The 12,277-nt window shown below is 38.6% G+C and overlaps 1 protein-coding gene across 12 annotated transcripts in view; it reads right to left on the bottom strand.

Moving 5' to 3' along the window:
• CCDC66 (coiled-coil domain containing 66) overlaps positions 1–7,972 on the bottom strand; it is a 74,378-nt gene extending 66,406 nt beyond the window's left edge. For 11 of the 12 annotated variants that reach the window (XM_044384928.3, XM_044384927.3, XM_026501057.4 and 8 more), the window contains exons 1-3: positions 7,886–7,972; positions 6,233–6,297; positions 5,557–5,582 (exon numbers count right to left, since the gene is read on the bottom strand). In XM_044384928.3, coding sequence (XP_044240863.2) covers positions 5,557–5,582; positions 6,233–6,297; positions 7,886–7,896 — 102 coding nt within the window. In that variant the 5' untranslated portion in view covers positions 7,897–7,972. The remainder of the gene's footprint in view (positions 1–5,556; positions 5,583–6,232; positions 6,298–7,885) is intronic. The other variant, XM_044384929.3, reaches the window with a different exon arrangement.
• Positions 7,973–12,277: the final 4,305 nt, after the last annotated feature.

The raw sequence follows: 12,277 nt of genomic DNA, 5'->3' as shown, positions 1-12,277 counted from the left end.
ACACTCCCACCTACCTAGCATTCCCTTTTCCAAAGACTGCTGTGCCCCTGAAGTGACTGTGCCTCTTCTTCCCCTTCTCTCCTTTATTTTTCTCTATAGCAATTTTCATCTTGTAACATTCCATATTTATTTTGCTAAATGTATGCCCATTCAACCCCTTTCCAATGTAAACTCCCTAGGGCAGAAATTTTTGTATACTTTGTCCACCACTATCTACAACCCCAGTACAGAACAGTGAGTGGAAGAGAGTAGGTGTTAAGCAAGTTTTTCATTATCCTCAACTATACTATTTTAAAAACTGAATTATATCTCTCCCCCATATTTGTTCCCCCTTCCAAAATATCCCACTTCTGCAGCACTGTTGTTCTCATCTCTCAGACCAGTAAGCATGGAGTCATCTTGAACTTTATTCTCCTTCATGGTCTTCTTTAGCTTTTGCGCAAGTACTGGTCATTCCTTCCTTCCAAATATCTTTTTCTCAACATTTACATGATGATAAGCCTAAATTCAGGTTTTCATTACCACACTACTAGATTACAGCCTGCCTATCTCATATCTTTATAATCTGTACATTTTGGCAAACGCAATTAAATTAATTCAATGGTCACTCAATCAAAATTAACTTGCTTTTTATGTGCTCACCAATATGGAAAAGAGCTAGAGGTAAAGATTAATAAGATACTTGCTGTCAAAGAGTGAGGTAGATACCACATGACTTTCACCCAGCTTATATCCCAACTCTCCTGGTCTTTCAGTAACTTACAAAATATATAACCACACTTTGACCAATAGCGAATTCCATTTCATCCTACTTTTCAAAATGTACCTGCATTATCAGCCACAAGATCTGTTTATTAGCCTCTTCATCTCATCTACATCCTATTTGTTCCTGGCTTTAGGCTTTTGATAATACCAATACCACAATGTAAAATGCCTTTTTACCCTCCCAACTTCTGGCTATTTAAAAAAACATTCTTTTTAACATTTATTTATTTTAGGGGGGGAAGGGAGGGACTGAAGGGGAGGGAGAGAGGGAGTCTCAAGCAGACTCCGCAATGAGTGCAGAGCCTGATGTAGGGCTTGACCTCATGACCCTGAGGTCACTACCCGAGCCGAGCCAAAACCAAAAGTGGGACACTCAACCACCCAGGCACCCCTGAGGCTATTTTAATATAACTAATTCTCTAAGTGAGAGGTGGCAACCTCAAATACCTACTGTACATTAGGCTTAGGAGGAACTGGGATGAGCTGAGAGCATTTTTCTATCTAAAGGAAGCAGCTACCACTCAGAACCAGCCTACGCTGCCAAACAGGAACCTGAATCTGCTTGCTAGATTACCCAATATTTCAAGAGAACCAAAAATGTCAGTTTCTACATTAAATTTTCTAATTTTTAGATATTGACAATTCACTCTAGTTTTTGACCACCACTATGTGGATTAAGCAAATTAGCAGCAGACTGCGCATAGCTTTTACAACTGAGCCCTACCACCTCATTCTCTAGCTATAGCTCCTACGATGTCACCTTTCTTTGACTCATATTGGCCTTTTTTGGGGTCGCTGATAGTTGAACATTTCCTATCTCTAATCAGTTGCTCATTCAAACTGCGAAGTGCAGTGCATACCATTAACATATCTTGAAAGTCTCTCATTTCTGTCCCCTTTTTTCCATTTCACTTACCACTACATATGTTCAGGAACTCCTAAAACTCTCCCTGAACTGTAACTGGCCCATAACTGGTCTCCCCATTATAATCTGTCTTTACCAAACCGTCCGAAGCCCTTTCCTACAACACAAATTATACTGTATGGACTCTGCTTTTCAAAAATTCTTTAATGCTCCCTACACACAAATCAGTAAAGTTCAAACTCTTTGAGTATACATTTAAACTCCTTAAGACTGTAACCCCCCCCCCCAAGCTTTATGTTCTACACTTCCCCAAGAGACACACTATTCCCCAAATGCAAATTATGCTATCTTGGTGTTTTGCCCACTATTGTCTAAGCTTAGAATACACTCCCATACCCCCTTACCTATAAATATCTGCCTCATCTTTTAAGTTCTAATTAAAATGTCACCTCCTTTTACGAAGCTTTCCCTGGTCTCCTCAAACCATAAAGAGCTGCTCTTTGCAGTGTTCTCTGCCTTTTATAACCCTACCATGGCATACATTGTATCTCCCTGTATTGTATAGTTATTTGCCTGACTGATACCCCTACCTCCAGAAAACAAGGCCTAGGTTTTACTCATTTTTTTCCTGCTCAGCCACAGAAGAAACACAGCCAAGAATGGCACTCCACTAAAATTTTATAGCTTCAATAAATCCTTTTTAAATAGAAACCTACTAGTTGGAGCTCTAATTTATGTAGAATTATCTGGCTACATTCCACTTACAAAAGAAAAAAATGTACCAAAAAAAATCTTCTGAAAATATTTAATAAAAAGGGGAGGGGGGCAATGACCTGGCATGAGGTCCATATACATTCAGCTCAACTCTGATTACTTTGGGGGGGGGGGGCAGAGGGAGAGGGAGAATCCCAAGCAGGCTCCACAACCAGTTCAGAGCTCAAAGCAGGGCTTGATCTCACAACGCTGAGATCATGACCTGAGCCAAAATCGAGAGTGGGATGTTTAATTGACTGAGCCACCCAGGTGGCCCCTGATTATTTTTTGTAGCTAAACAGCAGGAAAAAAACAACAAATGGAACCAGCAAAAAATCATGAACAACCAAATAAATATTCAATTACGTTCAGGTTACTTAATAAGAAAAAGAAATCTAGCCCAAATAATTCCCCAAGTGTTTACTAGATCAGACGAATTTTAATAGATCAAAGAAGAGTCTTCATGTCATAAAACATTTTTATGTAACAAGTTGCTCTTTTAACTAGTTTTAATTCTACCAATATTTTTTTCATAATACAAACAAAGTCAATGCATTGGTTTAATATCAGCTGAGTTTACCATTTATATGGGGCCAGGATCCCAAGGCCCCAGAAAGAATCAGAGAAAAGTAACATTTTAAATTATTATATGCTAGTTAATACTAATATTGTATACACCCTTTAGTGTGTCACTACTTTGATTCTCACATGTAGAAATACCTGTGGAAAAAAATTTTTTATATTTCAACTAATTTATGAGACAATTTTAAGCATAAGACTTTGGAATTTGTAAATTACTCATGACACTGAATCATTAATATTTCTTTCATTTCTCCTCCAATAACCTTTAGGAATTAAGATGGTAACAATCTTTACTTCATATTCCTTACCACAGGTTTTTAAAAATGCAGAAGGGATTTTGAAAAAATTAAGAAAGTACTCTGACCACACATGCGTTAAATTTGATGATGATGAGAGTTCAGTTGGGTTTAAAGAGCACACTGTGACGATGATAGTAATTCAACCTGTGAGGAAGGGGAAAACCAGAACTCTAAGTAGGTGCTGTGGTCACTCAGGAACGTCTCCCAGTAGAAAAAGAAAGTACTATGAGAAGAGAATTCACCAATAACTTATGGAAAAGAGAATCCAACATATAGCTGCAGAACTGAGATTTGGGAGATTAAAAAACAGATTTAAGCAAAAAAGACAAGTACTACTGTTGTGTATTTTTTGTCTTCTATAGAGTAAAGAAACGACAAGGAAGATCTCAGCAACCCCTATAAATATGGGAAGAGAAACTCCTTAAAATAAAATCAATATAGAGGAGAGACTTAGGTGTCATCAGTATTTTTTCCAGCTTTATTAAGGTATAATTGACAATTAAAAATTGTACATATTAAAGTGTACAATTTGATTTGATATATGCACACACTGTGAAACAGTCACCACAATCAGGCGAATTAACATATCCATCACCTCACATAGTTATCATCATCAGTACTCTGAAGTCCCCAAAGCAAAAGGAATAAAACCAAACAATTTGCTCTAAGACAGTAAATAACAAGATCAACATCGGCTGAGACACATTATTCTGGAAAAAAGAATCCTAGAATAAGATATTTCTAGTGGAAATATTGCTAGTAGAATCTTGTAATAATTCTATCAAAAGTCCAAAACTAGTTAATTTTGTTATAAGCATGAAAGGAGACCACCATATGTTCTAAGTTGGTTAAAAAGACAATGAAATGTCTTCACAAATGTGGTACTAAAGCAAATCCATTAAAGACCAATGAAAGGGGAAAAAAGCGAAAGAGAAAAGAGGCCAGGGGAAGACGGAAATCAACTATGACAAGCAATTTTTATCTAAGATCTCAAAAAGGAGTGCAGTATTTGTTAATGTGACTCAAATAAAATAATTAGTTGCAGTATCTTAACAGAGCAGGACCTGGGGTGCCTTGGTGGCACAGCCAGTTAAGCATACGACTCTTGGTTTAGGATAAGGTCATGATCTCAGGGTTGTGAGATGGAGCCCAGGGCCTCATGTGGGGCTCCGCACTCAGTGCAGAAACTGCTAATAGTCCCCTTTCCCTCTGCCGCCCTGTAAAATTACTTTAAAAATCTTGAAAAAAAATTTTTTTTAAATAGTCCAGGACCAGGAAAAAATATACAACTTGCATTCTGACTAAAAAAAAGCACACAACATATATAGCTATATACCATATTTAGGAAGAAATAACTTTTATAACTAGCATGTGGATTTACTCTGATTATAATCACTCGTTTATGCTGGATACTCAATCAACTTCCCCTTAATTAAACCTGGAAAAAATAGCAAAGCCATCAAGAGCTCACAGGTGAAAAGTGCCACATCATTCAAATTGAGTTCTATTCAAGAAACACAAAGAAAGACTTTAAGATGTTAAAGATGTTTAAGATGTTCTTTTAAGATAAAAGAAAAAAGAGGGCTACAGTAAATTGTGGGAGAGTTGAAACTTCTGCTGATATGAATCTAAAAATGGAAAAAGAAATAGGGAACAAGAAAAGTAGGATATCAAAAAGTTGTTAAAGTGGTAAAGGCATTTTGGGTTCCTGATAAAAATAATTTAAAAGGAAAATTATCATTAAGCTCAAGTATGATCTCTTAAAAGAGAAAGCAAAATGCATGTACGAATTTGTCAATCAAATACACCGTTTTGGTGTGGGAAAGCGAAATTTGAGTACGAAAAGAAAAATATTTTCATTTTAAAGTGTGAATATATATTTTTAGAGATCACAGGAACCGCACTGTCTGGCATAGTAGCTACTAAATTCACATTAAAAATTAAATAAAACTAAAAATTCACTTCCTTAGTCACACTAGCCACATTTTAAGTGCTCAATAACCACACAAGACTTGGGACTGGCTACCATCTTGGAAAACACTGATCTTAGAACATTTCCATCATCACAAAAAGATTTATTGGACAGCACTGATCTAGAGAAAGAGTTCTATATGACTTTTTAAACTGAAAAATTATGATCCCATTTCTGTGAAAGAACCTGTCTGAAAGCAAGAGAACAATAACTTCTCATTATCCCCTAGCCCTTATAATATATTGATAGGAATTATTTTCAAACCACTGTAAAGAAAACCACATTTTACATTCAAAAACAGGTCAGATCATTTGGCTTACCTTCACAGAATTTTTTGATTTACATTCTACAAAAGAAAACAATAATTACTGAACTATCAAACAAAAACATACTAAGGCAGTCACAAAAGAAAATTTTAATTAGCATTGTTTTAAGAAGATATTTAGAAGAAATGTTAACCCCCAAAGCATTAACTTTAGGTCCTGTTTGAGTGTTCTAACTTTTACAGTGTACTTCAAGTATTTCTATATCATTTCTCTTTATTTTCCAAGGTAAAACTATAAGCAGATCAGAGAAAAAGAAAATAATGTGAAAAAGAAGACTACCAAAGTATCCGGAGTTTTAAAACTAATACTAAAAATGACTTTAGCAACTGTGGACTTACTACAAATTTAATTTTCTTGAACAACACACTTTACATGCACAGAACATAATTACACAGATTTCACCTAAATTATTCATTATGCAATTATGAATATTAATATGAAATTTACTGAAGAATTAAATTTTATGAATAAATACTGACAGTGGTAAGCAGTGATGTAATCTGACTTTACTTAGCTAAAAATAAATCTGAGAAAGTTGGCCAAAAACAGCTTTTTGCAAAGTATCATTTTAAAATTACTCTATTACAAGCAAAAAGTATATTAAAGTCGTGTAAACTTTATGTAGGAAATTTAAAAGTTAACATTTTAGATTTCTGGTAACACAGCATACCATATGGAGACAATATTAACTTGGTTTTTCCATCCAACAATTCAGTTTCAAGCTTTAAACCATCTCTGCAAAACAAAAGAAAGTTGTCATTTTTAAGAAGCAGCAACATTTTAAATAGAAATGAAAGGCTCATTTGAATCTTGAAAGTAAATATGTTCTTTTGAATCTATACAGGAATCTTGTAAATAGTAAGCCACTTTTAATAAAAAAAGTTTTCCAATCTGAGATAAAACGCTTAGGGAAAAACTCCTGAAACTTTCCAATGATGCAAAGAATTTGTTATCTTTAACATGAAACTTCATTTTCTTACTGGTAAGCAATAAATTCAATCATCATAGCATTATTTAACTCTCATAACTCTAGACTGAAAAGAACGCTTTTAAAAAACTCCCCACCTAAGTTAAAGGAGCACATTATCTATTAGTTTCATAATGATGTCATGACTAACACACTCTACGGCATGCTACAGCATTAAGCTGAAAGTGAGCTGTTAACACTGCCACCAGGATTAACTTTTTGAGCATAGTGATAGTTTACTATCACAACAATAAATCTGTAATAAACTCTGGCTGTTCTAATTTATTTGTGCATGTCCAATGCAAGAGCACAGTGTAACAGCAGACACTGTCAAGGAAACTTGAACATAAGATCCTAATAAAAACTCCACTGAAAACAAAAATAGTCCACATTTAATTCACTGTTTCCTAAGGCGGGGAGGGGGGTGTCATTAAACATCAACAGAGACAAAAGTGATGTCCAAGAGACAAAATTAAATCTAGCGGGCCAGACAAGGAAGAGAAAGGTTGGGAAAAGTCTGATTGGTAACAACGAAATTTGCAGTGTTGCTCAGTAGAGGACATCAAAATACCCCAACTTAATTTATGAAGATAAAACACTGGAAAAAAATGGGTTTTAAAGGTTTCCCTGTGGCAGGGTTAGAACAGTTCGTGTTTACGTCGGTGAAACCGAACAAACAAAAAACTGAATCCGAAAAGCATGTCTGTTCAGCATCATTGCACTGTAAACTCCTTCAGGGGCAGACTTATTTTTCTCTCTCCGCATTCTAGCACACAAAATTCATTTGCTAAATGATGTGCAGTAGTCTGAATTGGGTGACTTTTCATCTTCCTAAAATATTAAACTTCCCAGTAATGAAAACCCTGTAACAGTCCTTTTTATTCAACCACTACTTAATGAGGGTCTATTAGGGGCCAACCATTGGCAGGGCATCGATTCCAAGACCCGATTCCTAGCAGTACCATCGTTAAACTCATCTGGGCGCTCCGACAGCCTGCAAAGACGCCAAAGCCAGAGGCGTTAAGGACCGGGGGCCTGGGCCAGGATTTCTCCCGGGAAGCCGCTAAGCTCTATCTCTCCATCTGCCCTCCCCGCTTAACGCCTCTTCTTCGTCTCCACCCTGAGGTCAATGAGAGCGCGGAAAGGAGGTCCCGGGCAGATTTACTCCGAGTTATGATGTGGAAACGCGGCGCGGGCAAAGGCCGTCCCGGGCCCTTTGCCCCCTCTCCGCCTCAGGGAGCCGGGCAAAGCCGTTGAAGGCGGCGCAAGCTAGGAAGGAGTTCCACGAAGGGCTCCAAAGGCCAACCCAGCTTTACCCCGTCTTTACTAAAGACCACCCTTCTCGGCCCAGCTTACCCCAAGTTCATGGCCTGACCTCTCACTCTCTCCACAGGACGCTCAACCCCCTGTGTACGCCTGTTGCCGCCGCCGCTCAACAAGCGCTGCGCCGATTGGACACAGTGATGCCGGCGAGCTGGGAGAACGGGCCAATCAAAGCTCGGCGTGCTGGCGGGTGCGCTCGGCGGGGGCGAGGCTGCGGGGCCACGCCTCGTCTTCCGGGCCTGAAACCCTCTAACCCACTGAGACTTGGGTACTGGGGGCCTTGGTTCCTCGGAGTTGTAGCACCCCGAGTTCGCTCGGAGCCCTCAGAAAAGGGCCTCAGCTCAGGTGTAGGTAGAAAAAATATGAAGAAACAAAAAGCGTAAACTTTTTAGGAAATGAATATTTTCCGTATTTTACATTTGCAAGAGAGGTTATTTGGGTATGAAATAAGTTGGAGGGCAGGGTGTTGGGGAGAGACTCCTAGGCCGCGTACAGGCTTTGTCTTATTTCTGACTTTGACCTTAGCATGAAGCCTGGTACCTTGTAACTCTTTTTAAATTGCGACAATCACAAGTAGTCAGTAAATTTAGCTCTTTTGTGCCAGACGGGGATCTAAGCATTTTGTTTCTGGAGCTTTACAACATTATCCCGGAGGCACAGAGAGGTTAAGCAACTCGCCCAAGGACTAGCAAACAATTTAACCCCAGAGCGTTGTTCCGAACTATAACTAGTGTTGTATGAGTTGAACTCCGGTTCATTCTTAAAGATCTAAATTTAGACGTCATTTCCTCCAAAACCTCCTCCGGAACCCACTAATGGGTAAATCAGGAACCCGTTCTCTGCACCGCCCCCCTCAATCCCTGCCCTTTTGATCAGTGTACGAATGCATTTAAAATCCTGTGTCAGAGTGAGCTTCAGAGGGGCAGGTCGTTGATGTCTTAAACTCCCTAGCTGCAGCGTCTGACACTGAACAGTGTAGACCGCAAATAATTGTGAAATGAAAGAACAGCAAAAATAAAAAACGCCAACAACTTTATTAAATTTGACTGAATGCTATTTCATGATGAGGATTATAATGCAATTACTAAAAGTTCACAGTTTTTCATCTGTCTGCTCATAAGATTTTTACAAACTATACTTGTAATGAATGAGGCACATTGAATTCACAGGGGTACGTTCTGTGACAACTCAGAGATCTTTTAATATTCGTTTATGTACCTGGTCTGTGGAAGATAGACTTAAATAAACATTTGTTAATTAACTTGACGGAATAAATGAACATGTACCAATGTACATTTAATCCCTTGCTTTCGTGTGTATTTTTTAAGGAATACTTATCTGTGCATAGGGAAAAAAAGGCTAAAAGGATGTAAACCAACATGTAACAGATACAGTGGTGTGCTTTCAAAATGTTACTTTGTTTCTAGCTGTTATTATTATGAAAATATTTAAATAAAAAATGACAGAAGGGTACAATGAGCACCTATATATCCTCTACATAGATTTGATGATTGTTAATATTTTGCCACATATGCTTTCTCTCTCTTCCTCTCTCTCTCTACCCACACGTGGGCAGGCTCACCCATATATTGCCTGCTACCACACACCTTTTTTTGCATCACTATTTGCAAGTTACAGATGCTATAACACTTTGCCCTTAAACACTAAAATATGTGTCTCCTAGGAATAGGAAGTTCTCTTATATAACCATGGCACTATTATTGTACCTAAGAATATTAGCAATTTCATGATAACATCTAATGTTCTGCCTGTATTTAATTGTCCTCACTTGTCCTAAGAATATCTTCAATAGCTTTTTATTTAGAAAGCTAAAGTCAACCAAGGATTACACATTACATTTGGTTGTTAAATATCATCTCTCTCTCCCCCACCAGAATAACAACATAGTATATTTATTACTAAATGCTTAGCAAATCTCTACATCTTTCATTTTTATTGTGGAAATATAATGAAATTTGCCATTTTAACCAACTTCAAGTGCACAATTCAGTGGTACAATGTTATACAACTATCACCAATATCTATTTCCAAAACTTTTTTTATCACCCCAAATAGAGACTCTGTACTCATTAAGCAATAACTCCCCATTTCCCCCTCCCTGCAACCCCCTGGTAACCTCTAATCTCATTTCTGTCTCTATGAATTTGCCTCTTCTAGATACTTCAGATAAATGGAATCATATTGATATAGGCTGGCCAGGTCCAAAGACCCAGAAAGGGTCCCACAGAACCAGCCAAGAGGGTCCTTGACTTTGCACAGAATAGAAATCAAATGCAAGCCAAGAGGAAGTGAAAGCAGAGTTTATTGAATAGTGTAAGTGATAGTGTACAGCAGAAAGGACAGGAGAGTCTCATCTTTGCTCGGGGTTTGGGGTTTTTATGGAGGATGGTGGTCTGGTGTGTGTGTCCTCTCAGGCATCCAGGAACTGGTCAAAACAAGGACAAGTGCTCAGGTGTCCTCCATAAGTCACTTATGCCCTGGAGCCTGGGGTCTTGGCATCAAGTCGTCTGGAGTCAGTGGTCTTGGAAAACATACATGACAACCTCAGCCTTGCTGGGTCACTCCTTAGATGTTATCTATTATACTAGAAGACTCCAAACAAATGATTAACTCCTTGACCTTTACAAGGAGGACATACATTAAGGCATGTGTAAGGCAGGGGTGCAGGTCCTAGCAAGAATAGAGGCAGCAAAAAAGCAGTCCTTTATGGGATCCCTTTCGCTTTCCTATCTCAATACAGTATTTGTCCTTTTGTGTCTGGCTTCTTTCACTTAGCATAATATTTTCAAGGTTCACCCATGTTGTAGTATGCATCATTCCCTTTTATGGCCAAATAACATTCCATTGTATGTACATCCCACAGTTTGTTTATTCATCCTTCTTTTGATGGACACTTGGGTTGTTTCTACAGTTTGGCTCTTGTGAATAATGAACATTGGTTACAGGTATCTATTTGCATCCCTATGTTTAGTCAGTGTGTGTATATGTGTGTGTGTGTGTGTGTGTGTGTGTACTACAGAGAGAGAGGAAAGAGAATTATAAGGAAGTAGCCCACTCAATTATGGAAGCTGAGAAGTTCCATGATTGGCAAGCTGGAGACATGGGGAAGCCACTGATATAGTTCAGTCTGAGTCCAAAGGCCTGAGAACCAGGAGAGCCCAGGGTGTAAATCCTAGTGAGAGGACAAGAGAAGACTGATGTCTCAAGGAGTGGAGCAGAGAGCCAATTCTCCCCTGATTTCCCTTTTCATTCCATCCAGGCCCTCAACAGGTTGGTTGATGGCCGGCCACACTAGGGAGGCCCCTCTGCTTTATTCGGTCTACCGGTGCAATTGCTAATCTCATCCAGAGACACCCTGACAAATACATGAGAAATGATGCTTAAGCAAACATCTAGGCACCCTGTGGCCCTGTCACGTTGACGCAGAAAATTCACCATCTCACTCTGTTTTCAATTATTTTGGGTATCTACCTAGGCATGGAATTACTTGGTCATATGGTATGTCTATCTCCAGCTTTTTGAGACCTTGGCGAACTTTTCCACCACAGTTGCCCCATTTTACATTTTTAGCAACAATGTACGAGGGTTCCAATTTCTCCACATCTTCACCAACCCTTGTTTTCCATTTTTTGTTTGTTTTTAATTTTAGCCATCCTAGTAGATTCCCTGGTGCTCACAGTTCCTGCCTGTTTTGTTTGTTTCTTGAGGGGTACTTAGCGCTTGGAGCTGCCAGCTCCATCATTCTGCTGATATCATTGCTCTTTACTCCCTTTTAATGTAGACCAGTCGCCCCACCTGTAGAATGGCTCACAATCAGGATTTGTCTGATTATTTCCTCAGGGTGTGGTTTAACTTGTTCCTCTATCCTCTATCTTTCCTGTAATCAGCAAGTTAGACATTTTTACTAGGAATACTTTAAGGTGGTACTCTGTGGTTCACAGTGTAGCACATTAGGCTGTCCAGTTACTGCGGCCAAATTTGAAGACTTAGGTGGTAACTGCCCCATCTCTCAATTGTAAATGTCCATTTTCCCTTTTGAAATTAGTAAATAATCTGGGTGGCTGATAGTTTGGTACTGTGTATAACCTGTTTCCTAATACCCCTTCACCTAACAGTGAGAGGTGATCTTTATTGTACATGTTCTGTATTTTTCAATAAGTCATGTTTTTCATGGTTTTATACCCTCTTGCATACCACTCTTCTGCACAATAGGGATGGGATATAACTTGCCCATGATCTTAACTGCTGTACCGTGCTTCTCTCTTTGACAGAACTAGTCTCCTTCAATTCCAGTTTTCTAGTTAAACAATTAAGAAATGTTTCCTAAAAGATGACAGCAGGTTTTGAAAATGTAGTATTCTTCAAGATGACATTAGGTTTTACCAAAGAAAGGAATGCTTGTAA

The sequence above is a fragment of the Ursus arctos genome, unplaced genomic scaffold (assembly GCF_023065955.2).
Source record: "Ursus arctos isolate Adak ecotype North America unplaced genomic scaffold, UrsArc2.0 scaffold_14, whole genome shotgun sequence".
In the NCBI taxonomy this organism is placed as follows: Eukaryota; Metazoa; Chordata; class Mammalia; order Carnivora; family Ursidae; genus Ursus; species Ursus arctos.
Note: the sequence above shows the minus strand (reverse complement) of the source record. Positions and strands in the feature narration are given on the sequence as shown.